Source organism: Orycteropus afer, unplaced genomic scaffold (assembly GCF_000298275.1).
Source record: "Orycteropus afer afer isolate SDZICR_OR568_19922 unplaced genomic scaffold, OryAfe1.0 scaffold00291, whole genome shotgun sequence".
Classification (NCBI taxonomy): Eukaryota; Metazoa; Chordata; class Mammalia; order Tubulidentata; family Orycteropodidae; genus Orycteropus; species Orycteropus afer.
The window spans coordinates 2,906,135-2,932,799 of NW_006921878.1; the positions used below are offsets into that span (position 1 = coordinate 2,906,135).

At 54.9% G+C, this 26,665-nt stretch overlaps 1 protein-coding gene across 1 annotated transcript; it reads left to right on the top strand.

The window, feature by feature from the left end:
• Nucleotides 1-212: 212 nt before the first annotated feature.
• PIAS4 (protein inhibitor of activated STAT 4) lies at nt 213-26,099 on the top strand. The gene is made up of 10 exons (XM_007951034.2): nt 213-663; nt 18,733-18,817; nt 19,503-19,544; nt 19,918-20,008; nt 20,150-20,278; nt 20,359-20,464; nt 22,247-22,320; nt 22,536-22,696; nt 25,195-25,325; nt 25,825-26,099. Exons 1-10 carry the CDS (start codon nt 240-242, stop codon nt 26,097-26,099), a joined length of 1,518 nt encoding a protein of 505 aa, XP_007949225.1. The 5' UTR covers nt 213-239.
• Nucleotides 26,100-26,665: the final 566 nt, after the last annotated feature.

Sequence of the window (26,665 nt, forward strand, 5' to 3'; positions counted from 1 at the left end):
GAAGACAGGCCTGGCGGTCTGCTTCCATGACGATGACAGCCAAGAAAACCCAAGGAGCATAGTCCTAGTCTGTAGCTCCCGGTGGTGCCTTGATTGGGTTTATGTGTGTCTGGGAGAGTGTCTCCGGGAGTAGGCCCTCCATCTGGGCCTGGAAGATCCCAGGGCAGACCCGTGTTGCGGCAGACCCCCGATGTGGCCGCTCTCACGTGTGTGTGTCTGTGGTTGCTCTCCTGCAGAACATGGTGATGAGTTTTCGAGTCTCCGACCTTCAGATGCTTCTGGGTTTTGTCGGGCGGAGTAAGAGCGGACTGAAACACGAACTCGTCACACGGGCCCTGCAGCTGGTCCAGTTTGACTGCAGCCCTGAGCTGTTCAAGAAGATCAAGGAGTTGTACGAGACGCGTTACGCCAAGAAGAACGCCGAGCCTGTGCCGCAGCCCCACCGGCCCCTGGAGCCCCTGACCATGCACTCAGCCTACGACCGGGCCAGCACGCTGCCCAGGACGCCCCTCTCGGGGCCCAACATTGACTACCCCGTGCTCTACGGGAAGTACTTAAATGGACTCGGACGGTTGCCCGCCAAAACCCTCAAGCCAGAAGTGCGCCTGGTGAAGCTGCCCTTCTTTAACACGCTGGACGAACTGCTGAAGCCGACGGAATTAGGTGAGTCTGGCCGCCTCCCCTGGGTGCTCTGAGTTTTCTCTTCGCCTCTGTTGGCCAGCCATGCCGTTGACCAGAACGGTGGTGTTGGCACAGCAGCCGGGTTGAGGTTTGAGCCTGTTCTTCCTTTGATATCTTTGTATTTGTAAGCCATGCTAGAAAACAATCAGTCTTCATGTTTAACAGCTTGAAACAAGTGCTTCTTAGCTGTCTTTTCTGGGTTGGGAATTGGGCCACTGAGCTGGGGGGTGGTTGGGGGGTGGTCCTGGGTCTCTCCGGAGCTTGCAGCCATGGTGTTGGCCAGGGCTGCATCACCTGATGGCTCACCTGGGGCCGGAGGAGCCACTTCCAGGCTCCCTCACATGGCTGTTGGCTGGAGACCCCGGTTCCCTGCCACATGGGCTTCCAGGCTCCCTCACGTGGCCTTTGGCTGGAGAGCCTGGTCCCCTGCCACGTGGGTTTTTGCACAAGCACGGGTGTCCTGGGAGACATAAGCACTCAGTCAAGCTAGGAGCCACTGTCTTTTTTGTGATGTCGCATCAGACCTAGCACACCCTCACTTCCACTGTGTCCCACTGACCACGCAGATCAACCCTGGTGCCGTGTGGGAGGGAACGGCACGAGCCTGGAACCCAGGAGACGAGGCAGAGGCCGCTGGGGCCAGCTAGGGGGCTGCTGCCTTGGTTTTGCTCCCTGTGGAAACTACTACCAGCTGCCATAGAGTTGACCTTGACTCGTGGTGACCCCTTGTGTGTCAGTAAAAATGTGCCATAGAGTTGTCATAATGCTTGATGTTTTGGGAGTAGGTCAGCAGGCCCCTCTTGGTGGACTTGAACCTCCAACCTTACCGTTCGTCACCAAGTCTCTTTGCTGTGTGTATCCCCAGGGACTGTCCCTGGGGAAAAGAGGCTGAGGAAAATTGCCCATGGCCTTCCCTCTTCCCCCGGCTCTTGTTTCATAGTGAGCGGCCATGGGAGTCATTTTTTAAATGGTCGTCTCTCCCAGCTGGCTGATGAGGACGCTGCAGGGGCCCCCAAAGCTTGGGGCCAGTCAGGGAGAGGAGGATACTGCAGCCCCTGTGGCTGGTCTCTCTCTACACATTCATTTCTTTATAAATGTCTGCCAAGTGCCCACTGGGTGTGGAAACCACGTAACCCAGGCTACATAGGACCCCCAGTCTGCTCCGGGCAGGCCTGGGACACAGGCTTCTAGTGGGCTTCCCAAACTACCCTGTGTTATATGGGAAGGCCTAGCCAGCACACCTTCCGCCAAGAAATAAGAGTGCCCGAGGCCCCCGTGGTGAGTGGATCACAGTGGCCCTTTTGTGGGCCTGTGTCCAGGTGTGAGACTTTGACTGGCCTTAGTTTTCTTGGAGACTCACTGCTCCTGTTGTCTCCTCTCACCATCCTCCCCCGCTGATTCATTCATTCATTCATTCATTCCTGCATGCGGTAGCTGTTTGAGCACCTGCTTGGGGCCAGGTGCTGGCCAGGCTCGAGGCACCAAGCCATCAACGGGACAAAGATCCTGGCCTTTGTGGAGTTTTTCCTTTGGCACCTTCACGTGGGGCAGTGAGCCACCCTAAACCCATGGCCAGCTCTGTGGGTCCTGCCACCCCCTGCAGCTCGTGTTCGGTGTCATACGTTCAGCCACCCCTGGCTTCACCTGCAGATGCAGGGCCTGGGGCCAGGTGTTTGTGGCTGGAGCTGACCTGTGTGCTGTGGCATTGGACAGGGTGGCAGGGAGCATAGTTTCCTCATCTCCCCACGTGGTTTCGACCCTGTGCGTGGAGCCGAGGTGCCCCTGCCTTAGAGCCTGAGGAGGCCTGCAGACTCAATACCAGTAGGCCCCACACTCCTGCAGCCCCATGTGTGACACAGTCAGGTCTGGAGGCTGAGGCAGCACGTGGGGCTGGCTTGCGGAGGCTGATGCCAGTGGCTCAGGCTGCAGACTCCGAAACCCCTCCTGTCTGAGAAGCAAGTCGGCCCCTCACCCCATCGAGGGGCTGGAGTTGCAGCTCTGGCTCCTGGTGCCTCGCCCTGGGTCCTTCCAGCGCCTCCTGCCTCCCAGGTCCTTCTAGAACACTGGAAGCCTCTTCCTCCAGAGCTCTCTGGACATCCTTTGGGGCTTTGGGGACGGCTGGCTTGCTGGTCCTGAAGGTCAAGCTAAATGTTCGGGCTCCTGAGAACCAGAGAACGGTCTGTGTAACAGGGAGGTTGGCTTTGCCCTCAGAGGCAGCCAGTTGGCCAGGCACTGGACAGGCTGGGGGCCGAGAGCTGGGAATGGAGGTGACTTTGAACGTGGGGCTGGCCAGCCACACCCCCTCCACCCGGAACGTGTGTGCTTCCTTCCTGCCCAGCAAGCATGGAGTGGCTCCTGCCCCACAATGCACCACGTCGCCCCGGCCCCCCGGGACCCCAGTCACCTGATCTCCGGGAGCTGCTCCCCCGTCTACACTGGGAATTACTCGGCTGGCAGCTCGGAACAAAGACATCGGCCCCGCCCTGCCTCCCTCCCTGGACCCCATCCTCTTGGGAGCCGCCTGGGGGCTGCCCTGGTTCACAGCGAGAGGTTTTGTTCAGGGCAGCCTCAGCCCCGAAACTGGGTTGGTACTAAACCCACAAACTAGTCTCTGTTGTCCTGAGGCCAGAGGCCTGTCCAGCCGTTTCTACCCACAGCCTAGGTTAGCTTGGAGCATGGCGTTGCCCCGGGCCTGTTTCAGGGAACTGGGCTTCCCCTTCCCCCGGCCCCTGGCCTCTGACCAGGATGAGGCCCCAACACGTGGGTCTGCTTCCCCGGAAGAGCCTGGCCAGCCTGGGTGGAGAGGACAGGGACATAAATCACCCAGACTGTCAGCATGCTTGGCTGGGGGAGGGGTGGAGATTACAGAGCCGCAGCAGGGGGTGCTGGGGACCTCTATGGACAGAGCCCCCACAGCAGGGGACAGCACCCCAAAAGGTCAGGAGACTTGCCCAGGGTCACACAGCATTCTGAGTGAGGCCTGCTCTGGACCCCTTCCTGCCCCTTTGGCTGCCCCCAGGCAATCTGTGCCCGCGCCCTGTAGGGAGGTGTCCACCCTGAACCACAGGAAGGCTCTGGACTCCAGCCCTCCTGCCGGCACGGGAGCCTGGCCTGCCTCTCATCCAGCCAGGGCTGGGGCAGGGCTGGGCACTGCTCCCAATCTCTGAAGAACTCAGTGCCGCAGGGATTCTGATCAGGCCCTGCCGCGGCGTCTGTCTGCCTCGGGATCGCCATCCGACCCTGGCCTGGCCCTCCAGGGGTGTCGAGCTGCGCCTCTCGCCTCAGAAGAGAAGAGCAGCCTTTACCAGACTCGAGGCAGAAAGAAGGAAGCATGTTTATCTGGTGCGGTGCTCTCTGTACCACGTGGGGTGGAGCTGCCCTGGTGCTATCCCGACAGCTGCAGACACGGTTCTCTACATGCCCCTCGAGACGGACAGTGCCGACAACACCCCACCCCTTGAGAGGCCAGCGGTGCTGAGTGATGAGCCGTGTGGCCCAAGGGGCAACGAGACAAGTACACCACTGGTGTGCGAGCCCAGGGCTCCAGGGGCGGCGGTCAAGGGCAGGACCTGTCACTGCACATTTGGCGGAGGGGCAGTCAGGAGGGCTTCCTGGAGGCGGTGACAGTGGTAGCAGTCTGGTTTCCAGCCAGGACATGAGCAGCAATAAGCCAGCAGAGGGTCAACGAAAGAGGGGAAGACCCTCAACGAGATGGATTGACACAGTGACAGCAGCGATGGGCTCAAGTATAGCAGGAATCACGGAGGTGGCTCAGGACTGGGAGGAGTTTTGTTCTGCTGTGCGTAGGGTCGCTGAGTCAGAGACGACTCGACGGCACCTAACAACAAAACAACAAGCCAGCAGAGGAGGGGTGGGGGTATGTTCCAGGCTGAAGCCTGGCAGCGAGAGAGGCTGAATGAAGGTCATTGTGACCAAGGGTGCTGTGCCAGGAGGGGGCCACCTCAAAGCGCCAGCAGGGGCCAGAGAACTCAGGATGCCGTGGGCCTTGGGGGAGAATGGGACCAACTCCGAACCGAGGGAGGCAGCCATGCTGAAGAGCCTGGGGTATTGTTGGGGCCTCGCCTTTGTTCTGAGGTAGATAGTGTTCCCTGTGTTGTGTTAGCTGCTGTCAGCTCCAACGCGCAGCGACCCTGTGCACAACAGAACGGAGCACCGCCGTTCCTGCCGCAGCCTCACCGTCGTCGTTGTGTTTGAGCCTGTTGTAAGGCACTGTGTCAGTCCATCCCGTTGAGGGCTTTCCTCATCTTCACTGCCCCTCTGTTTTACCGAGCATGATGTCCTTCTCCAGGGACTGACTGCCCTCCTGATGACATGCCCACAGTCCGGGAGATGAAGTCTCGCCACCCTCATTTATCAGAAGCCCTCCGGCTGAGCTTTCGGGACAGATTTGTTCATTCTTCTAGCAGTCCATGCTATAGTCAGTATTCTTTACCGAACTGCAATTTAAATGTATCAAGTCTTCTTAGGTCGTCCTTATTCATTGTCCAACTCTCTCTCACATGCATGTGAGGTGGTTGAAAATACCATAGCTTGGATCAGGCACACCTTAGCCCTCAGGGTGACATCTTTGCTTTTTAATACTTTAAAGAGGTCTTTTGCAGCAGATTTCTGATTTCTTGACTGCTTCTTCCATGGTGTTGATTGTGGATCCAAACAGAACACACTTAACAACTTCCTTCTTTTCTCCATTTACCATAATACTGCTTAGGGGTCTAGTTGTGAGGATTTTTGTTTTCTTTACGTTGAGGTGTAATCCATAACTGGGCTAGTCTTTAATCTTCTTCATCAATAAGTACTTCAAGTCATCCTCACTTTCAGCAAGGAAGGTTGTGTCGTCTACATATCACAGGTTATTAATGAGCCTTTCTCTCCAATTTTCTTTTTGTTTGTTTTCAAATTTTACTGTGATTGACAACATACACAAGACATTCATCAACATAACAACTTCCCCATTCACAGCTCCAGGACATTGATGACATTTTTCATGTTGTGCCACCATTATTGCTATCCTTTTCCAAATATTCCACCACCATTAGCATAAACTCAATGCCCCCCAAACAAAAGCTTCCCCTTTCTCTTTCCCTCCCACCCCTGGTAACTACCAAAAATCTTTGGTGTATAGATTTTTTTTTTCCCCCAATTTTTCTGGGAAACGCCCCCATCCCTAGTAACCAACAAAGAAAGTTTCACATGATGTCCTCCAAGTTCATCCACATTATGTGGTGTTTTGCAGATTCTGCATTATTCTTTAGGGTTGCATAGTATTCCATTGTGTTTATGTGCCATAATTTGGTTATCCATTCTTCTGTTGATGGGCACCTAGGTTGTTCCCATCTCTTTGCTGTTGTGAATAGTGCTGCGATGAACATGGGTGTGCATGTATCTCTTCGTGTCCTACCTCATTTCTTTAGGATACGTACCTAGTCATGGGATTGCTGGGTCAAATGGTGTTTTATTTCCAACTTTTTAAGGAATTGCCATACAATTTTCCACAGTGGTTGTACCATTTTACAGTCCCACCAAAAGTGTAGGAGGGTCCCAGTCTCTCCATGTCCTTGCCAGCATTTGTTATTTTCTGTCTTGTTGAACTTTGCTGCTAGTGCTAGGACAAGATGGTATCTCACGGTTGTTTTGATTTGCATCTCTCTAATGGCTAGGGATTGCAAACATTTTTTCATGTGTTTGTTAAGCACTGGAATATCTTCTTTGGTGAAATGTCTTTTCATGTCTTCTGCTCGTTTTTTAATTGGATTATTTATCTTTTTAATGTTGAGGTATTAGAGTTTTCTGTAAATTTTAGACGTAAGTCCCTTGTCAGATAGGTCATTGCTGAATATTTTTCCCCCAACCTATCATTCTCTTTTTACTCTTTTGGAGTCTTTTGATGCATGTAAGAATTTAAATTTTAGAAGGTCCCAATCATCTAGTTTATCTTCTGCTGTTTGTGCATTTTGGATTATGCTTGATAATCTATGCCATAAATTAGGACCCCATCAGTTTGCCCCCATTTTGTCTTTCATGGTCTTCCTCCAGTGTTGATGCTGTGTCTTTCTTCATATAGGCCAGCTTTTCCGGTTTGTTCAGCATACAGATTGAAACGGTATGGTGAAAGGATGCAGCCACGACATGCACCCTTCATGACTGCAAGCCACGCGCTATCCCCTTGTCCTGTTCGGAGGACTGCCTCTTAGTCTTGTTGCCAATATCATCATTTAGCTGAGATGCGGGGGCCAGAGTGGCTTGGCCTTGGGGAGCACCCCCCAAAGGCCTGCTGGCTCTGCCCACACCTTCTCCTTTGACCGGCTCCTTCCTCTCCACCCCACCTGCCAGCGTGTCACATGCCCACGGGCCCCGTCCTCCCTGGTTCTCTGTCATGGGTAGTACATGCTTCTCCCAGAAGCCAGAGGAAGCTTTTAAACCAGGAGGCCAGCCACGTGGTTACTCTGCTCACAGTCCTCCAGGGCTCCCACCTCCCTCAGGTAAGGGCTCCAGTCCTGCCTGTGGCCTGCAGAGCCCTGCACAAGCTGCCTGGGCCTCTCGCCGCCGCCCGTCCTCACTCGGCTCCAGCCACAGAGGCCCCCCATTGCACCAGGCCTCACAGCTCTGCAGAAGCCCTTTCCCCCAGTCCTCCAGTGGCTGTTTCCCATTGTTCAAGCCTGGGTTTACACGTCACCTCCTCGGAGAGGCCTCCCTAATTGCCTCATTTAAAGGCTATCTCCCTTTCCTCCCATCTCCTCCCACCCCCCTCCTCCTCCATATCCTGCTCCGCAGCTAATGTTGCTTGTTTTTTGTGTTTAGCCCTGGGCTGGGCTGGCTTAGCACTGTGTCCCTGGGTGCGGCTTCCAGGTGGAGGGCGATGGCCCGGTGGTAAGGGGCAGCTGCCAGTGTTCTTGAGCCCTTCCAGGTGCAACCCCGGGTCATCCCTGATAATCAGTCATTGTGGGAATAGCAAGTAGGTCCAGAGGTACCCATCCCCTGGTGAGTGGAGGGGCTGGTGCCCACCCAGGCCCTGTCTCTGCCCACCTCCCTTCACCCCGAATGCCCAGCCAGGGGCACCCCATCTCCCCTGCCCTGCAGCACCCTCTCTCAGATCTTCCATCATCCTGGTCATCACCAGCCTGGGATCCTGGTGGCGGAAGCCAGGGCTTGCATGTCGGTGGCTGGGTGGGCTGGGCAGTGTTCATGCCCCAAGACAGAAGGCAGGACTAGGAGTTGGACGTGGGGGGCAGGGAGAATGGTTTGGGAGTTGGCTTTTTAAAATACATTTTTTGCTCTGTATTTAAACTCCTGTGCAGTCACATGTTGGTAGTGGAATTCATGTTCCCAGCAGAGAAGCCTGCTGGCCTGGGCCACCAGAGTGGCCTGGCAGTGGTGTGGGGCCCGTTCCTGCTGTCCTCATTCCTTTGCACATCCATAAAGGTGGCCGTGTCCCGGCTGCCATGTTCTAACCCTCTCCTGTATTGACAGTGGCCACTCCCTTCACTAAGCACCCTGCCACCTGCCGGTGTTTGTGAGGCCGCCCGGAGTCCGGGGAGCAACGGCTGTGCTGGACTCTGTCCTGTTGCTGTCCCACTTGGGCCCAGGGGCTCCTCGTTGAAGTCGAGCTGCTCACAGCAGGGTCTCCCCACTACAGCCTTTAGGGGTGGTCATTGGGCCCTGAGTGGACATAGGAACTGGAAGGACTGTGTGTTCATATGTGTATGCCTGTTTGAGCGTGTACGTGTGTACACTGCAGTGTCCTCCTCAGCCTGGTGAGCCCTTGTCCAGGCCCTCTGCTCTGCCTGGCGGGGCTACTACAGTCACCTCATGGTCACCGGCTTTGGAAGGGCCAGGAGTTCTTTAGACACAATGTCAGGAACCCTGAGCCAGAGTGGGTGGCGTATGAGTTACCATCTTGGAGCGTCCACTTCAGCGGGAGAGGTGGTTAAGGCAAAAAGAAGGAAGATTCTAGAAGGTAAAGGTGGTGCAGAGGAGTCAGGCCATGAAGGGAGTGTGAACTGCTGTAGCTGGTGGGGGCGTTGCTGTTGCTGGTGCAAACAACATGCTCAGCTGCTAACCAGTAGGTTGGTAGTTTGAGTCCCCCCAGAAGTGCTTCAGAAGAAAGGCCTGGCGGTCTGCTTCTGAAAAAACAGCCCGTGCACACCCTGTGGAGCACAGCTTTTCTGGGACACATGTGGGGCCGTCAGGTTTCTTGGCAAGCTTTTAAAAGGTACTTAGGGAAGTCTTCAGCCCGGTAGCATTTGCCCAGGGACTTAAGGGGTACCATGGCCATGAAGACATTTGGGGGAAGACTTTTTTGGAAGATGGCCTGGCTAGTGCAAAGGCCCTGAGGCAGGCATTTGTGGTGGGTGGAGACACAGGAGGCCAGGTCAGTGCCACGGAGCCAAGGGTACCAGCTTCTGTACCTGGGGGAGTGGATGGTGGGCTTTGAGTGTCGGGGTGGGAGAGCAGGGGAGCCTGAGATGTAAGAAGGGATGGCCAGTGCACAGGCTGGGGAAGGCCTTTTGGGAGTGGGGAATCGGGGTAGGTGCGCTTTGGAAGTAGAGCTGCCAGCATTGGCCAAGGGCTGTGATACGGGGTGAGGAGTGGGGCCAGAGGAACGGCAGAGTCACTTCCCCAGATTTTGGGTTAGGTTGGAGTTGCTGACGGAGGTGGCAAAGGTACAGGTTTGGGGAGACCCCAGCCCTCTCCCGGCAGTGTGGAGTGGCAGGCTGCATCTCAGCTCCTGCCTGCCCAGCTACCTGGCTTCCGCCCCCCAGCCTGGGCCACCTGGAAGTGGGAGCCTGTCCCAGGGAAGGGCCTGGGTTCTGGTCTCAGGGGCTGCTCGCCTGCCCTCCTCAGTGCATTTCTGAGCCCCAGTCTTACAGGATGTTGAGGCAACTGGGTGGTCACAGCCGACTGGGGACTCGCCCCCTGCCTGTCAGGAGACGCTGCGGGTGTGGGTGGGCTGGTATTTGTGACTTCCTGCCCAACCTCCAGAGCCCTTGTGGTGCAGTAGTTAAGCACTTGGCTGCTAACTGAAAGGTCAGTGGTTCAAACCACCAGTGACTCTGCAGGAGAAAGATGAGGCAGTCTGCTTCTGTAAAGGTTACAGCCTTGGAAACCCTATGGGGCAGTCTATTTTGTCCTGTAGGGTCGCTTTGAGTCAGAATTGACTTGAAGGCAGTGAGTTACTCAGCCGGCAGCCCAGCTCAGATGTGAGGCCTCCCTCCCTATACCTGCCCTGCCCCACCCTGGCTAATTGCTCCCTAGGCACCTTGGGCAGATCACAGCGTGTCTGTGGGCTGCCCAAGTGTGCTCCCCTCGCCCCAATTAGGCGGCCTTCCTCAGAGGCCTGGCCAGCACTAGGCAGCTGGCATCACCCAGGGACCCACCGAGCCGCTACAAACAGCCAGCTTGACGGCCGAGCTGAGTATAGTGATAACAGCAGCTACTAAGCAGCAACTGCGGACCTGGTGCTGCGTGAGGGTCTCTAGCACCCAGAGAAACGGAGTGTGTGCAGGCAGGGGGCTCTGAGTCTGGTGGACTGGCTTCCAAGCCCACTAGTTCTCAATGAAGACGATATTTGCTTTTGGAAGAGGTGATAATGGTCTGGTAACTTCAGATTCACAAGGTTCTAAGCTGGAGTCTGCAAACTTAAGGCCCAGGGACCAAATCCTAATGGCTACCTGTGTTTGTGAATAAAGTTTTGTTGGCACACAGCCAAACCCATTTGTTTACTGATTTTCTATGATGGCTTCCAGCTGTCTGGAGTCAAAATGTAAAAGAATTACATTTCTTGGTGCTTTACAGAGAAGAATTTACTGACTCCCTATTCCAGAGGGTTGGCGGTGTGAAGCAGATCTCGTCCTTCCTGTCCCCAGGCACCTGGAGGCTGAAACTGGCCAGCCGCTTGTGCCCTTCCAGAGGCATGCTTTGCACATGTCAACAAATGGGCTTGCCTTCGATGTTACCCTCTCTGTCTGTCTCACAAACAGTAGCTACTTTGTACCTGCTTGGTTTTCCATTTCATTTTTGTTGTTGTTAACATAACCGATGCACCCGTTTGTGCACGGACCATTCCCTGACACACGTGACAGTCTGCCAGTTGTGCCACGTCCCGCCCTCCTTTTCTGAGCTGTTCCTCCCCCATGGCCACAACTCCCTGCCCCCTGAGCTGCCCATCTAACCTTTTGAGTTGCTGTGGTCAACTTGATCCCATAGAGAGAGATCTGTTTTTTTAATTGTGGTTTGGGTGAAAATTTACAGAGCAGATTCACTTTGCATACGGCAGTTCACACACGCTTTGAGAGAGATCTGAAGTGAGCAAAGTGCTCAGGATGGACACGCCTCACTAGTGAAGTGAGCCTGTTTGCTTTTAAGAAGGTGTCGGGATATGCTTGGGTGAGAGTTTGACGATGGTCTCCATACAGCTGGTTCAGGGGCTCATCCTGTACCCCTTTTTCACCTCACGGACAACATCCCAGAGAATGCCCCTCGTCCAAACATAGAAACCTTCTTGACCCCACTTGTCTCTTCACTGTTGTGCAGACTGTGCTGCGGCTGTCCATGTGGCCGGGCATGAAGGTCATTGACGGTTTCTTGCTGATAGAAGGGAGCCGTGTGACAGAGAGCTTTCCATCTCGTACGTGCACGGGGGCATCTGGAGTTGTTAGATGCCGTCGAATCAGCGCCAGCTCCAAGACCCCACGCACAACCCGGCAGAGTCCTGCCTGGTCCTGGGCTAGCCTCTCAATTGCTGCTCTGTCTGAGCCCATCGTTGCAGCCCCTGGGTCAGTCCGTCTCACGGAGCATCTTTCTCCTCTTCGCTGCCCCTCTACAAGGCATGCTGTCCTTCTCCAGGGGACTGGTCCCTCCTGATCACACGTCCAAAGTAGGAGAGATGAAGTCTCGCCGTCCTCGCCTGTAAGGAGCATTCTGGCTGCACTGATAACTAGACAGACTTGTTTGTTCTTCGGGCAGCCCGTGGTACATTCGGTCTTTGCCAACACCACAATTCAAAGGCATCCATTCTTCTTCGGTCTTCCTTATTCACTGTCCAGCTTTCACATGTGTATGAGGTGATAGGAAACACCGTGGCTTGGGTCAGGTGCCTTCATCCTCAAGGTGATGACACCTTTGCTCCTTAACACATTACAGAGCTCTTTCACAGCTCTGCGCAGAGCTGCCCGGTGCAGTACGTTATCTGATCTAGAGCTATTTTCCTAAAACGTTGGAGTTGCTGCTTCTCACGTTTGTTTTTGTAGTTAGGTGCCATCGAGTCAGCTCCACCTCATAGCGACCCCATGTGCAACAGAATGAAACACGGCCCGGTCCTGGGCCAGCCTCACGATCCCTGCTGTGCCTGAGCCCATTATTGCAGCCACTGTGTCAGTCCATCTCGTTGAGGGCCTTCCCCTTCTTTGCTGACCCTCCCCTTCACCAGCTTGACATCTTTCTCCAGGGAATGGTCCCTTCCGACAACATGACCAAAGTAGGTGAGACGAAGTCTGGCCATTCTCGCTTCCAAGGAGCATTCCAGCTGCACTTCTTCCAGGACAGATTTGTTCATTCTTTTGCTAGTCCGTGGTACTTTCAGTATTCCTCCCAGCACCACAACTCAAAAGCACAATTCTTCTTTGGTCTTCCTTGTTCATTGCCCAGCTCTCACATGCATGTGAGGCGATTGAAAACATCATGGCCTAGGTCAGGTGCACCTACTCCTCAAGGAGACATCTTTGCTTTTCAGCACTTGAAAGAGGTCTTTTGCAGCAGATTTGCCCAGTGCAGTAGCAGTATGTCATCTGAGGTCTTGACTGCTGCTTCATTTGGAACCAAGTAATATGAAATTCCTGACAACTTCAATCTTTTCTCCATTTATTGCGATGCTGCTTATTGGTCCACTTGTGAGGATTTTCATTTTCTTTATGTTGAGATGTAATCCACACTGAAGACTGAGGTCTTTAATCTTCATCAGTAAGTACTTCAAGTCATCCTCACTTTCAGCAAGCAAGGTTGTGTCGTCTATCACAGGTGGTTAATGAGTCTTCCTCCAATCCTGATGCCGTGTTCTTCTTCATACAGTCCAGCTTCTCGGATTATTTGCTCAGAATACAGATTGAATAAGTGTGGGGAAAGGATACAACCCTGATGTACTCCCTTCCTGGGACCATGTAGTGTCCCCTTGTTCTGTTCAAACAACAGCCTCCTGGTCTATGTACAGGTTCCTAATGAGCACAATCAATTGTTCTGGAATTCCCATTCTTCTCAATGTTATCCATAATTTGTTATGGTCCACACAATCAAATGCTTTTACATACTCAATAAAACACAAGTAAACATCTTTCTGGCATTGTTTGCTTTGAGCCAAGATCCGTCTGACGTCAGCAATGATATCCCTCGTTCCCCATCCTCTTCTGAATCCAGCTTGCATTTCTGGAAGTTCTCTGTCATTATACTGCTGCAACTGCTTTTAAATTATCTTCAGCAAGATTTTACTTGTGTGTGGTATTAATGATATTATTTGATAATTTCCACATTCTGTGGGATCACCTTTCTTTGGAATGGGTACAGATACAGATCTCTTCCAGTCAGCTGGCCAGATCCAGATCTCTTGGCATAATAGAGTGAGTGCCTCCAGGGGGCCATCCATTTGTTGAAACATCTCAATGGGTGTTCTGTCAATTCCTGGAGCCTCGTTCTTTGCCAATTCCTTCAGTGTAGCTTTGACTTCTTCTTCAGTACCATTGGTTCTTGATCATATGCCACCTTCTGAAGTAGATGAACGTTGACCAATTCTTTTTGGTACATCTTTTTTTTTTTTTTTTTGATGTTTCCTGCATCATTCAACATTTTGCCCAGAGCATCTTTCATATTGCAACTTGAGGCTTGAATTTTTTCTTAAGTTCTTTCAGCTTGAGAAATGCTGAGAAATGTTCTTCCTTTTTGGTGTTCTAACTCCAGGTCTTTGCACACTTCATTATGATTGATTTTGTCTTCTCAAGCTGCTCTTTGAAATCTTCTGTTCAGCTCTTTCATCTTGTGTTTCTTCCAGTTGCTTTAGCTACTCTCTTTTCAAGGGCAAATTTCAGAGTCTCTCCTGAAATCCCTTTTGGTCTTTTCTTCCTTTCTTGTCTTTTTAATGACTTCTTGCTGATGTTCTTGGTGTCTTCCCACAGTTCTCTGGTTTTTGGTCATTGGTGTTTGCTGCATCAAATCTGTTCTTTAGATGGTCTCTAAATTCAGGTGGGATGTAATCAAGGTCATATTTTGGCTCTCATGAACTTGTTCTAATTGTCTTCAGTTTCAACTTGAACTTGCATATGAGCAGTTGATGGTCTGTTCCACAGTCAGCTCCTGCCTTTGTTTTGGCTGAAGATAATGAGCTTCTCCACCGCTTCCTGCCACAGAAGTAGTCGATCTGATTTTTCTGTACTCCATCTGGCGAAGTCCGTGTGTATAGCATTCTTTTGTGTTGCTGAAAAAAGGTATTTGTAATGAATAAGTTCTTGGTCTTGCAAAATTCTACCATGCGATCTTCAGCGTTATTTTTGTCACCAAGGCCATATTTTCCAACTACTGGTGATTCTTGTTTCCAACTTTTACATTCCAATCAACAGTGATAATCAACCCACGATTGCATGTTTGGTCAATTTCAGACTGCAGAAGTAAAGGTCTTCAATTTCCTGGTTTTCGGAAGGCACTCGAAATACAACTAGGGAAGAGCTACCTCCTCAGAGTAGAGCTGACCTTGATGATGTTGATGGAGTAAAGCTTTTGGGACCTCCATGTGCTAATGTGGCATGACTCAAAATGGGAAGAAACAGCTGCAAACATCATTCATAATTGGAACATGGAATGTACGAAGTATGAATGTAAGAAAATTGGAAGTTGTGAAAAATGAAATGGAATGCATAAAGATTGATATCCTAGACGTTAGTGAGCTGAAATGGACTGGTTTTGGCCATTTTGAATCAGATAACCGTATGATCTACTGTGCCGGGAATGACAAATTGAAGAGGAGTGGCATGGCATTCATCTTCACAAAGAATGTTTCAAGATCTGTGCTAAAGTACAGTGCTGTCAGTGATAGGATAATACCCATACCTTCTCAGGTTTAGATGTTAGGAGCTCTGGTGGAATAGTGCCTGACGCATTTGACTGCAACCAGAAGGCTAGCAGTTCAAACCCCACCAGCCACTCCTCGGAGGGAAGACTGGGCAATCTACTTCCATAGAGATATTGCCTTGGAAACCCAAGGAGGGGTCACTATGAGTCGAGTCAACTTGATGTCAGTGAGTTAGTGAGTTAATTTTGGTAGAAGGAGCCCAGGTAGCTCCTTAGCACAATGGCTAAGCACTTGGCTGCTAACCAAAAGATTGGTGGTTCAAACCCACCCAGTTACTCTGCGGGAGAAAGACTTGGCAGTCGGCTTTGGTGAAGATCGTGTGTGTGAGCTGTGTGCCGTGTAGTTGACCCCAACTCACGGCGACCCTATATGATAGACTAGGACCACCCTGTGGGAGGAGATCACTGGGTCTTTTCTCCCGTGGAGCCGCCTGGTGGGTTCAAACCACCAGCCTTCTGGTTTGCAGCTGAGCACTTAACTGTGGCGCCACTAGGGCTCCTTCCGTAAGGGTTATAGCCTAGGAAACCCTGTGGGCAATTCTGCTCTGTCTCCTGGAGTTGAAACCAACACGCTTTGTAGATTGTTTCTCTGCCACCGGTCACCCCTCATCAGCTCCTGCCAGGCTTTCTCTCTTCCAGTCTTCCCATCAGATGGCTTCTCGGTGACCTTTTACATTTGTGAAAAACTTGAGATGTAATTCACACAGCCATTCGGTGTATAGTTGGAGTTTTAACAAATGGATGTTCCCCTGGAACCCAAGCCCCATTGAAATACAGAACTGTCTGTCATGGGAAAGGTCCCTTGAAATCTCCCAGGAAGTCCTCTCCTTCCCTTCACCCCAGCAAGGCTGCTGCTGTTCTGATCTCTGTCTCCATCAGTGAGCTTTAAGGAGACCTGGTGGCACCATAAAGATGACAGCTAGGGAAACCCTGTGCGTGAGCGCCACTCCGCCACATGGGGTCGCCGTGACTCGGCACCGGCGCAGCAACAGCCAGCAGCAGCAGCTTAGTTCTGCTGGTTCGGCACTTGGCACGAACGCGTATGCATGTGTGCTGTTTCCGCAAGACGTGACGCTTCTGCGGTTCGTCTCTGTGGTCTGTGTACCGCTCTTGTTTTGCGGGTGAATCCACTGAGACTTGTTTTATCTGGTCTTCTGTGGACAGACATTTGGGCTATTTCCAATTTAGGACTCTTAGAAATGAGGTTACCATAAACGTTTTGTTTTGTTTTCAATAATGTTTTGTGTTTTCAGTGAAGGTTTACATAGCAGGTTACATTCCCATTTGACAATTTCCACGCACGTTGAGTGATGTTAGATTTTCACAGCATGTTAACGTTCTCTTTCATTACATCTAGTTGTTCCGTTTCCAGTACTCTAGCTTCCCTGCCCCCTTGCGTCCTTCCCTTTGCTCTAGAGTTACGGTTGCTCTCTTGGTCTCTCGTAGAGCACATAGTCATGGGTAGTACCTTGTGTTTTGTGTGTCAGTGGGTTATTTTGCTAAAAGGTGACCTCAGGATCATTTTGGTTCAAGGCTTAAAGGGTATCTTGGGGCTGTGATCTCGGGGAGTATTCTCATCTCAGGTCCAGCAGGTCCGGGCTTGTAAGGGTCTGCGTCCTGGTCTGCATTTTTCACTCCTCTGTCAGGGTCCACTGTGGGTTCCCTTCTTTCTGTTTTGCTCCTGACGAGCAGAGAACAGTAGCCGTTTCTTAGATGGCTGCTTGCAGGCTTATGAGACCCCAGATGCTGCTTCCCTCACGGGGCGACCCTGTATGACGAAATAGGACCACTTTTGTGGGAGGAGACCGCCAGTTCTTCTCTCCCATGGAGCTACTAGTGGGTTCAAACTGCCAGCCTCTGGGTTCACAGAACAGAAAACCAACTGGGTTATGCCAGTTGACTGAGTTGTACTATAAACGTTCTTGTTTAAGATTTTTTTGTGGACATGCTTCCATTTATTTTGGGGTAGATATCTAGAAGAGGCACAGCTGGGTCATAGGATAGATGTATATGTTGAATTTTATAACAAATTGCCCAGCAGTTTTCCAAAGTGGTTGTATCATTTTACACCCCTACTCGCAGTATCTGAGCGTTCCAGTTGCTCCATGTCCTTGCCAATACTTGGAATTGTCCCTCTTATTAATTTTAGCCATCCTGTGGGATATAGAGGTTTGAACCCCATCTTGCATTCCTGCAGTACATCCACTAGGTCATAGTGTATTATCCTTTCTATATATTTCTGGATTTGATTTACTGGTATTTTGTTAAGGAGTTTTACATCTGTGTTCATAAAAACAAAAACAAAACCCATCGCTGTCAAGGCACTTCTTACTCATAGTGACAATACAGGACAGAATAGAACTGCCCCATAGGGTTTCTGTAAATCTTTACAGGAGCAGACTGCCACATGTTTCTCCCTCGAAGCAGCTGGTGGGTCTGAACTGCTCACCTTTCTGTTAGCAGCTGAGTGCTCAACCATGAGGGACGTTTGTCCATGACTTTCTCTTTCTCACGTCACATTTTGGCAACAGTTACGAGGGCCTCATAAAATGAGTAGGGAAGTATTCTTTCCTTCTTTGGTTTCTGAAAGATTTTATGTAAAACGTTTATGGTTTTGTCCTTAAATATTTTATAGAATTCACCAATTCTGAATTTTCCTTTGTGGGAAAGTTTTTAAACTGTGAGCTTGATTTCCTTAGCAGACAGAGAGCGCGTCAGATTTTGTTTCTTTGGGTGTCAGTTTTGGTGGTTTGCTTCTCTGGTAGGTTTGTTGATTTCATCTAAGTTGCCAGTTTTTGGAAATAAAATTCATCATTCCATTCCCCTGTCGGAACTAAAAGACTGAGATCTTTTAAAAGACTGTAGCGTTGTCGTCTTTTCATTTCTGAGACTGGTAATTTGCGTTTTCCCGATTGTTTGTATTGTTCAATCTAGCTGTGTGTTGCTCAAAGAACAAAGTTCCTTTGTTGAGTTTCTGCATTGTTTATTTTCTGTTTAATTTTTATGGAAAACCTCTCATTTGGATGGAAGGACAGAAAAACCTTCCTTTCCTCTGATGGGTTTGGCTTTGATCAGCTCTTCTTTCCCTAGCTGCTTATGGGAGAAGCCTAGTCATTCGTCTTAACCCTTCTTGCCTTTTTGCTGTAAGTATCTAAAACTATAGCTTTCCCTCTGAGCACTGCTTTAGCCATACCCCACAAAGTATGGTATATTGCATTTCTCGTGGTTTGTTGCATTCGAGTCATAGCATTTTCTAGTTGACGTCTGATTCTCAGTGCAACTGTAATTTACATTTCTCTGCCATTGAGGAGCCCCTTGGCCACAGCCCCGTCCCAGACTTGCCACGGGCCTTCCGCACTGAGACGGTGCTCCGAGTCGGTGGTGGAGGCTCCGTGCCTCCTCGGCACTGCTCCCCGCCCCCTGGCACCCTCCCTGCTCTTGTGATTTTCCATCTGGACTTTGGAGTTCTCTCCCGGTCTACTTCCTGATTTACCCTGCTGGCCCGTGAGTGCCCCGAGGCCAGCATCCCTGGCCTGCCTGTTGCTCGTCCTCCCCCTCATGCAGCAGGTGTCCTCACATCCCCGTTGACCCAGTCTGTCCAGGGCCTTGTTACACAGGCCCCAGAACCGTCACAGAGGGCTGAGCTGTCATCTGTGTCGTGCCCGCTTGGAGAGAACAGGCCTGGAGCCAAGGTCAAGTGGCCAGCTCAAGGTTGTGTGGAGCCAGGGCAGAGTGGGCCACACTGGGCCCTTCCCGCCACTGTGGTACTGAGCCTGTGCCCAGCAGCTTTTGGTCTTCCCAAATAGAACGAGAACTCTCGAGTGCTGACCAGGCTCTGCGGGTGGCTTCAAACGGGGTTGTGGGAGGAGGAGGAGGAGAGTACGTGCCCCTGGAGTCGGGCCCTGACCCCACGTCCCACCTCAGTCCCACAGAACAGCGAGAAGCTTCAGGAGAGCCCATGCATCTTTGCGTTGACGCCAAGGCAGGTGGAGCTGATCCGGAACTCCAGGTACTGGAGCCGTGCATCCTGGCCCTACTCGCCCGCTGGCCAAGGGCCTGGGTGGCTGGGTGGGGCTCAGCTGTCAATTACTGGGCTTGGGGAAGCGGGTTAGGGGGGCCACCAGTGACCAGTGCCTACCTGCTACCAGTCCCACACTGTCCAGAGCAGCGGTGGGGAGGGGGACGCGGTCTTCTAGAAAACCGCGTCTTTGTTGGGTATGTCTCCCTGCATGTGCTGCGCAGTGGGCGCCAAGGGAGGGATGGCTGTTCCCTGAGCAGTTCCCCTACCCTGCCCTGTTGACACGGGGCCAGATCCTTCTCTGGGGTGGGGCCGTCCCGTGCCCTGTAGGGTGTTGAGTAGCATCTCTGGCCTCCACCCGCTTACTGCCAGTAGCATCCTCCCAGTTGTGGCAACCACGATGTCCCAGACATCACCCAGTGTCCCCTGGGGACAGAATCACCCCCCCCCCCCAGTTGAGAGCCCCTGGGTTGGGGGATTCCCCTGACCCTTAATAGTCCCGTAGTGGTCTGACCTACTGATGTGCTAGGATGCTGCCCACATTTAAATGCACACACTGCGTGGGGAGGACAGAGGAGGGGACTCATTTGGGTGCAGCCTTGCCCACCCTTGGGGGGGAGGGTCCTCTTAGCTGCTGGGTGCCTCCCTCCCTCCTGACTCCTCCCCTCCTCCACAGAGAGCTCCAGCCCGGAATCAAAGCAGTGCAGGTCGTTCTGAGGTGAGTGAGGGTGAGCCTCCGGCTGCCTCTGCCCACCTTCCTACAGATGGTCCCATGTTGTCTTCATCTCCTGCCCTGGGTGGCCTATGACCAGTGAGGCTTGTCCCGTTCTCTGGACTTTGCTGGTACAACCCAGGCAAAGACCCTTGGTTGCCTCCTGCCTTCCTGCCCTGAATGTACCACTGTCTACCCAGCCTCAGGCCAGAAGGTCCCAAGTGTCCCCTTGGGACCCCCAGCTCTTCCAGCAGCAAGATAGCTATGACCCAGCCCCAGCTCACGCTCTCCACGGCCCCCCAGCTGCCCTCCCCGCTGTGGCCCAGCATGCCCCCTCCGCCCATGCCCTCAAGGCCCCGTGGACGCACTGTCCTAACAGGATCTGCTACTCGGACACAAGCTGCCCTCAGGAGGACCAGTACCCGCCCAACATAGCTGTCAAGGTCAACCACAGCTACTGCTCTGTCCCGGTGAGTCTGCTGGGCCGGGAGGTGCTGGGGTCGGCACCTTGCAAGTCTTCAGGGGGCTCTGGCTGGGGGGGGGGTGCAGCTCTGAGATCCACTGGGGAGCGCCCTCCATTCTGTGGGGTGAGCCGGTGTGTCTGACCCCAGGGCTACTACCCCTCCAACAAGCCGGGCGTGGAGCCCAAGAGGCCATGCCGGCCCATCAACCTCACCCACCTCATGTACCTGTCGTCCGCCACAAACCGCATCACAGTCACCTGGGGCAACTATGGCAAGGTGAGTACACCCTAGCCCTGCCCGCCCTGCGCCCCCCACCCCGCGCCCCTGCTGCTCCTGACTCTGCCCTCCGCCCCCAGAGCTACTCTGTGGCGTTGTACCTGGTGCGGCAGCTGACCTCCTCGGAGCTGCTGCAGCGGTTGAAAACCATCGGGGTGAAGCACCCGGAGCTGTGCAAGGCGCTAGGTAAGCGCGCAGCTCTGTACGTCCCTCCATGGGGTGTGGGGCGTGGGTGGGAGCTCATGGCTGGGGGGCTGCTATTGTCAATGTGCCCAGGGCGGTCCCTGTTGGGGGTGTTCAGACACCTGCTTGCCCTGGTGGTTGGGGAGGTCTCTGGGGAAGGGAGGAGGAAGGGTGGCAAGTACAGGGTCCTGAGGCAGGGGCGGCAGTTTGAGGGCATAGGCCTGAGGGGCCAGAGGAATGGGGGGGGCGAGGGGTCTCACTGCCAGTGCTGTGGGGTGGGCTCTTGTTCTGAGAGCCTGAGCAGCCCCAGGGAGGCCCAGCCCCTGCTGGCTGGTTGGCTGGGCGCTACAGCAATGGGTGGTCCTCTGGGGCCTCAGTGTGCTCGTCTGAACAGGGTGGTAGCCGGACCTGCTTTGCTTTGCCTACAAGGAAAGACACACACAATGGCGTGCTGTCATTGGGGCGGACCCTTGGGACACAACTCCAGGCAGGCACTTGTAGCCAAAGGCTTTGGGCTCTAGGGACCCCTGGGCCACCTCACTGCTGGTCTCTATTGCCTTGGGCAGGTGGCCTCCCCCTGTGAGCCTTTGAAATCAAGCCCTACCCTTGGTGGGTGTGAACTTGAAGGAGGGGCTGGTGTGAAGGGGCAGCCCCGGTGGGAGTCAGTGGCCACCTGCGCCTGACTGCCCAGCCCTGGCTGTGACCCAGAGTGTCCCCCCATCACCCCTGGCTGAGCTAGGGGTACCCACTCAGGAGTCCCACAGGGCGACCTCTGACTGCCCATCTAAGCCTGGCTGGCCCTGGAGGTGGGGGTGTGGGGACCCAGGGCCTCAGCCTGACCACACGCCCCGGCCCCTCCCTCTCCCTCCCTTCTTTAGCCCCCACCTGCCCATCTCCCGAGATCAGTCGCAATCTTGACCAGCTGTGGAGGGGTGGTTCCCTGTGCACCCGCAGGGCTGGCTGGCCTGGTGGTGGCTCGTGTAGCTCTGGTCAGGCAGGGCCATCCTGGGGCCTGGGAGGCCCACAACCAGGCCAGGGGGCTGTTCGCTCAGGGACCTGACTTAACTCCTCAGCCAAGAGCCCTGCTTTGCCAGCACCTTCTAGCACCTTCCCTGACTGTAGGGTCAGTGGTCCTCTCTGAATAGGCCCCTTGGGCTTTTTCCATGTGCCTCTGTCTTTCCAGTTGCAATGAGAAGTCCTGTTCTTTGTCTCTCTTGTACCCTTCCTGCTGCGTGTGGCTCTCTGTTAGAGGAGAGGGCAGAGTAGGGGCCCATTGAAACCCAGGCCTGTGGGTCCATTGTTAGCCAGAGAGCAGGAGTGCCTGGGGGACCTTGGCCTAGAGCAGGCTGCCCCTTGGGGGGAGGTACAGGAAGAGGAGGCAGAAGTGCTGAGGAACAGAGAGGGGTGGGATGAAGGGTGAGGGTGTGGGCAGTGGCATGGGGGGCATGTGTTTGGGGAGCAGCAGCCAGGAGCGGGGCTGTGGTGGCTGGGGTTGGGGAGTGATGCCTGTTTTCCTACTCAAGGCATTTCACCCATGTTCCTCATTGCCCTGAGTGCAAGGGCTCAACACATGCATCTCATCATCCCCCAAGCACCATTGCTGTGGGAGGTGGGCGTCAGGGCACCTTACGGACTGTTGCCCACCTATGAACAGGGGCATAGGCAGCACCTGCCGTGCCAGACACTGTGGGGGATGGGGGCAGGCAGGGCACCCCTGTGGACATCTCAACCTGGTCGTGGTCCCTCTGTCCCCCACCTCTAACGGCGCCCACCCCTTCTCCTCAGTCAAAGAGAAGCTGCGCCTGGACCCCGACAGCGAGATCGCCACCACTGGCGTGCGGGTCTCCCTCATCTGCCCGGTGAGTGGTACCCGCCTCCACACTGTCTACACTGCCCTCCTTGCCCAGCCCGGCAGCTCCCACACACGGGGGTCGCCCTCAGCTGTCTGCAGGGCCACTGAGCGCAAGGCCGGTTGTGCTTGGGTCTGCGCAGCTCCCTGATAGTCCACAGAGGCCCAGGGCTGGGGCACTAGAGAGCAGCAGCCTGTCACACTGTCCCCATCCTCCTCCCGTAGCTGGTGAAAATGCGGCTGTCGGTGCCCTGCCGGGCGGAGACCTGCGCCCACCTGCAGTGCTTCGACGCCGTCTTCTACCTCCAGATGAACGAGAAGAAGCCCACCTGGATGTGCCCCGTGTGTGATAAGCCGGCCCCCTATGACCAGCTCATCATAGACGGGTGAGTCGCACTGTGCCTGCCCCCCGCTTCTGAGTCCTTCTGTAGAAGGAGGGATGGAGTGGGCAACCCCTGGGTCCCCGTTGCCTCTGACTTCCTAGACATGCCAGATGGTTCCACAGTACAGCCTTGGTACTGTGTCACAGATAGGCATGGGCATGTTGTCACAGATAGGCACGGGGCCACAGAGCTTGGGAAGCCCTGGGTTACTGAAGACACAATTTCTTTGCATGGGACTTAGTCTTCAGTGAGCTGGAGGCAGCCGTGTGGCTTTGGGTCCAGAGGTGAGCCCGGACTCGGGGTTCTGTTGTTGTCCCCTGTGACCTCGGTCTGAGAGTTACCTCTCAGTGCAGAGCCTGCCTGCAGAAAACAGGGACCACAAACACCCCGGCCTCATGGGGTCGCTGCGCACAGTCAGGAGCCACCTTCCAAGTGGCGTGCACTCAGAGAGCCTCCACCTTTACCGTCCCTCCAGGAGGAAAGTACAGAAGTCGTCTTCTCTCTCCCCAAAGCTCTAGCCCTGTTGGATCATCCCCTCTTGTGGTGGCGCGGCGTGCCCCTGGCCGTCCCCAGACCAGCTGTCAGGGTGCAAGGGGAGGAAGCCTCACCCCCAGAGGAGACTCTCCTTAGGTTTAGGTTTCTAGAAACCGGACTCCGGCTTCCGCAGCACTTGACTTGGCTCCTGCTCGGCCTGCACACCCGCCTCCCATTCTTGAGCTGCTTGGTGGGAGCTTGGCCGTTGGTGGCTTCCCTGGGCAGCAGCAGGCAGTCCTGATGGTCATATGGCACCACCGGCCCCATCCTCGGCCCTCATTGGCCTCTAGAGGCGGGCACAGGGTGTGCATGGCCGAGTGGAGGGCTCCTTCGACTTGCGGGGCCAGACTCAGTTGTGATGACATCAGTCTGTCCTGACGTCTGAGCCCTTGTCAGTGCCCAGCCTGTGGCGTGTGGGGTGTCGCCAAGCCCACCCTCACAGCCATTCCAGGAGGTGATTGTCCCATCTCACATATGAGACTGAGGCTGGGGGGCAGGGGCTCCTAACTCCAGGGACCTGAACCCAGGGCTGGTCAGTCTTAAGCCTGTGTCCTCTCCCCAAAAGGGCCAAGCCCTGCGCTACCCAGACTCAGGTGGTGTGAGAAGGCCCGGGGCCGGGCACTTGGGATGAGCCTGAATGGCTGCTCTGTTCCCGGCCTGGCAGCTGCGTGGCCCATACCCGCCCCCCCACATAGGCCTGCAACGGTCGCTCAACTCAGGGTGGCAGCTGCCTTGAAACTTGAGGGGTCTGTGCCCTCCATGGGTAGGCAGCTAAGGAGGCTTCTTGGAGGAGGCATCCTGGGTTCCCATGTATGTCCTTTGAATCCCCTAAAGAATTCTTCCTCACATCCTAGGGGCACTGGGGACAGAGAGCCGGAGACAAGTGTTGCTATTTTTCTGGGTTCTGGCGGGGAGCAGGCAGAAGAGTGGGCGAAAGGGGGTGGGGTTAGGAGTGTCCCAGGTGGGGGAGGCGTATTGCAGTCGGAGGTGACCCTGAGGGGCTGGGTGGTCCTGGGGTAGGGTCTGAGCAGGGTGGGGCTGGGGCTGCCAGTTGGTGGACCTTGGCCCCATAACGGGGCACTGACATCAGGCTCCTGTTGTGGGAACAGTGACTGAGGTGGGGGAAGGCCCTGGAGGCAGGGGCAGCTGTGACACAACGTGTCAGAAGCTGGGCGAACTTGGTACCCGTGTGGCCTGGACACTGGGCCTCTGAGTCTGGGGACCTCCCAGCCTTGTGGGACTATGGGCACTGTGCTGTCCATCATGCAGGTGGGGAAGGTGGGGAGCCCAAGGCCCCAGGCAAGGAAGCAGTTGGGGGTGGGGGTGGGGCCGGAGCCCCAGGTGGTGGACGAGGTTCTCGCCCCACAGTCTCTGCCTCTGCTGCCGCCTGGCCTTGTGGTCAGGCCGCTCTCCTCTTCCACGGGCCTCGACGTCCCTGTCTGTTAATGACGCTAACAGCGCCTGTGCATGTGTGTAGTATGGAGCTGTGCCCTGGGACCGAGGCCCTGGGAGTGAGGCAGCTCCGCTCTGGTCCCCACTCTCCCCGCTCTCCCCCAGCTCCTCATCTGCTGGTGGGCGTGGGCGGGACTCACAGGATCCAAGGACCACCTGGCCACACGCTGCTCTGAGTCACATCTTTCTTAGATGCCTGAGGGGAGGAGGCGGGCATGGAGGACGCCCAGCCTGGCGCTGTGGCTGCTCCATGGGGCAGATGGGCAGGGCGTGCCTGGGTGCTGCCCAGGAGTGCCCTGGCCAGGCTCAGTGGAGCCCCTGGCGGGCAGCCGTCAGGTGCCCTGTGGTCCCGTGTATTCGCACAGGGCAGGTGGGGAACGGCAGAGGCAGAGACTAGCAACTGGCCCACCCACGGCTCCTGAAGCTGCTGTGCAAAGCAGTAGTCATGAGCCCTGGGGGTTCAGTGTGGAGGGGGGGACCCACCCTGAGCAGCCCCCACCCTGCCCTGCCCCCAGCCTCCTCTCCAAGATCCTGAGTGAGTGCGAGGATGCCGACGAGATTGAGTTTCTGGCCGACGGTTCGTGGTGCCCCATCCGCGCCGAAAAGGAGCGCAGCTGCAGCCCCCAGTGCCCCATCCTGGTCCTTGGTGAGTGCAGGGCCGCTGCCCGGGAGCCCTCATGCCCACATCCCAGGAGCCTCCAGCCTGCAGGCTCCCTGTGTCAGACACACTGAACTTATCCACAGTTGGCATTCCTGTGTAAAGTACCAGGTGGAGGAGAGGGTTCCCTGTCCACAGTCTTCTCCCCATGTACAGGGTTCCCCTCCCCAAATTCAGTGAGGGGTGACCATAGAAGGGGTGACCATAGAAGTGGTTGGTGACTGGGACAGGTTGGGGACCCAGGGCCTGGACCAGGGCATTTTCTTGGCTTGTTCCTTTATTGAGCACCTCTGTGTACTGCCCTGCGCAGGGTGCTGGGGACCCACTGTCTGGCCTGATGCAGCCTGCCCTCCTGGGGCCTACACGTGGTGAGGCCGACAAGGTGTTCTGAGTATTCCATCCTAGCTCCCCAGGCCCTGGCCGGCCGCCTCTCTCTGCTCTGGGTCAGCTGCCGACCTGAGCACTGCCTTGTCCCTGTCCTCTGCAGGCACATCTGATGCCAACGGACTCCTTTCTGCCCCAAACGTCAACGGAGGTGGTGGTGTTAGCAGTGCAGCCGGTGGCACCAGCGGTGGGGGCGGCACGGCCAGCGGCGTCGAGAACGGAAAACCTGGTGCCGACGTGGTGGACCTCACGCTGGACAGCTCATCGTCCTCAGAGGACGAGGAGGAGGAAGAGGAAGATGAGGAGGACGAGGACGAGGAGGGCCCTCGGCCCAAGCGCCGCTGCCCCTTCCCAAAGGGGCTGGTGTCGGCCTGCTGACCGCCGCTGCGGACACTCGACTTTCCTGGTGCTGACCATGCAGAGGATGCAGGCAGGCCTCAGCCAGAGGTCTTGGTTTCTTTCCACTGTCCTTCTTTTTGTTTTCCTGTCCTGACCCCGGCTGCTGGCGCCTGTCTGTATCTCTGGACTCCAGCGTAGGATTGAAAAGTAAAATGGGGGGGGGAGTACAAAAGAAAGAAAAATGAAACAAACACAAAATCAGACTCTTACAAATGAGGCGAACTGCCCTGCAACTGATTCCCAGGTGGGACCTGGCCCGGAGCCGCTGCCTGAAGACCTGCGTGCGCCGGACCCTTCCCGATGCCCACAGGCCTGCCCCGCCGCCACCGCCGCTGCCTGCAGAGCCACCTGTCTTTTTCCGAGGACCATTCCAGCTGGTGCAGGGGGACCGGGGGTCCAGGCGGGCGGCGGGTGCCCCTCTCCAGTGACAGTTACGTTGTCTTCACTCGTGGGTTCCTTTGCTTTTTTCCTCTCTGCAAATGTCTCCCCAGCCCGGAGCCCAACACAAGCAGCCAGCCGTTTTAGCCAAGAAGCCATGGAGTGGG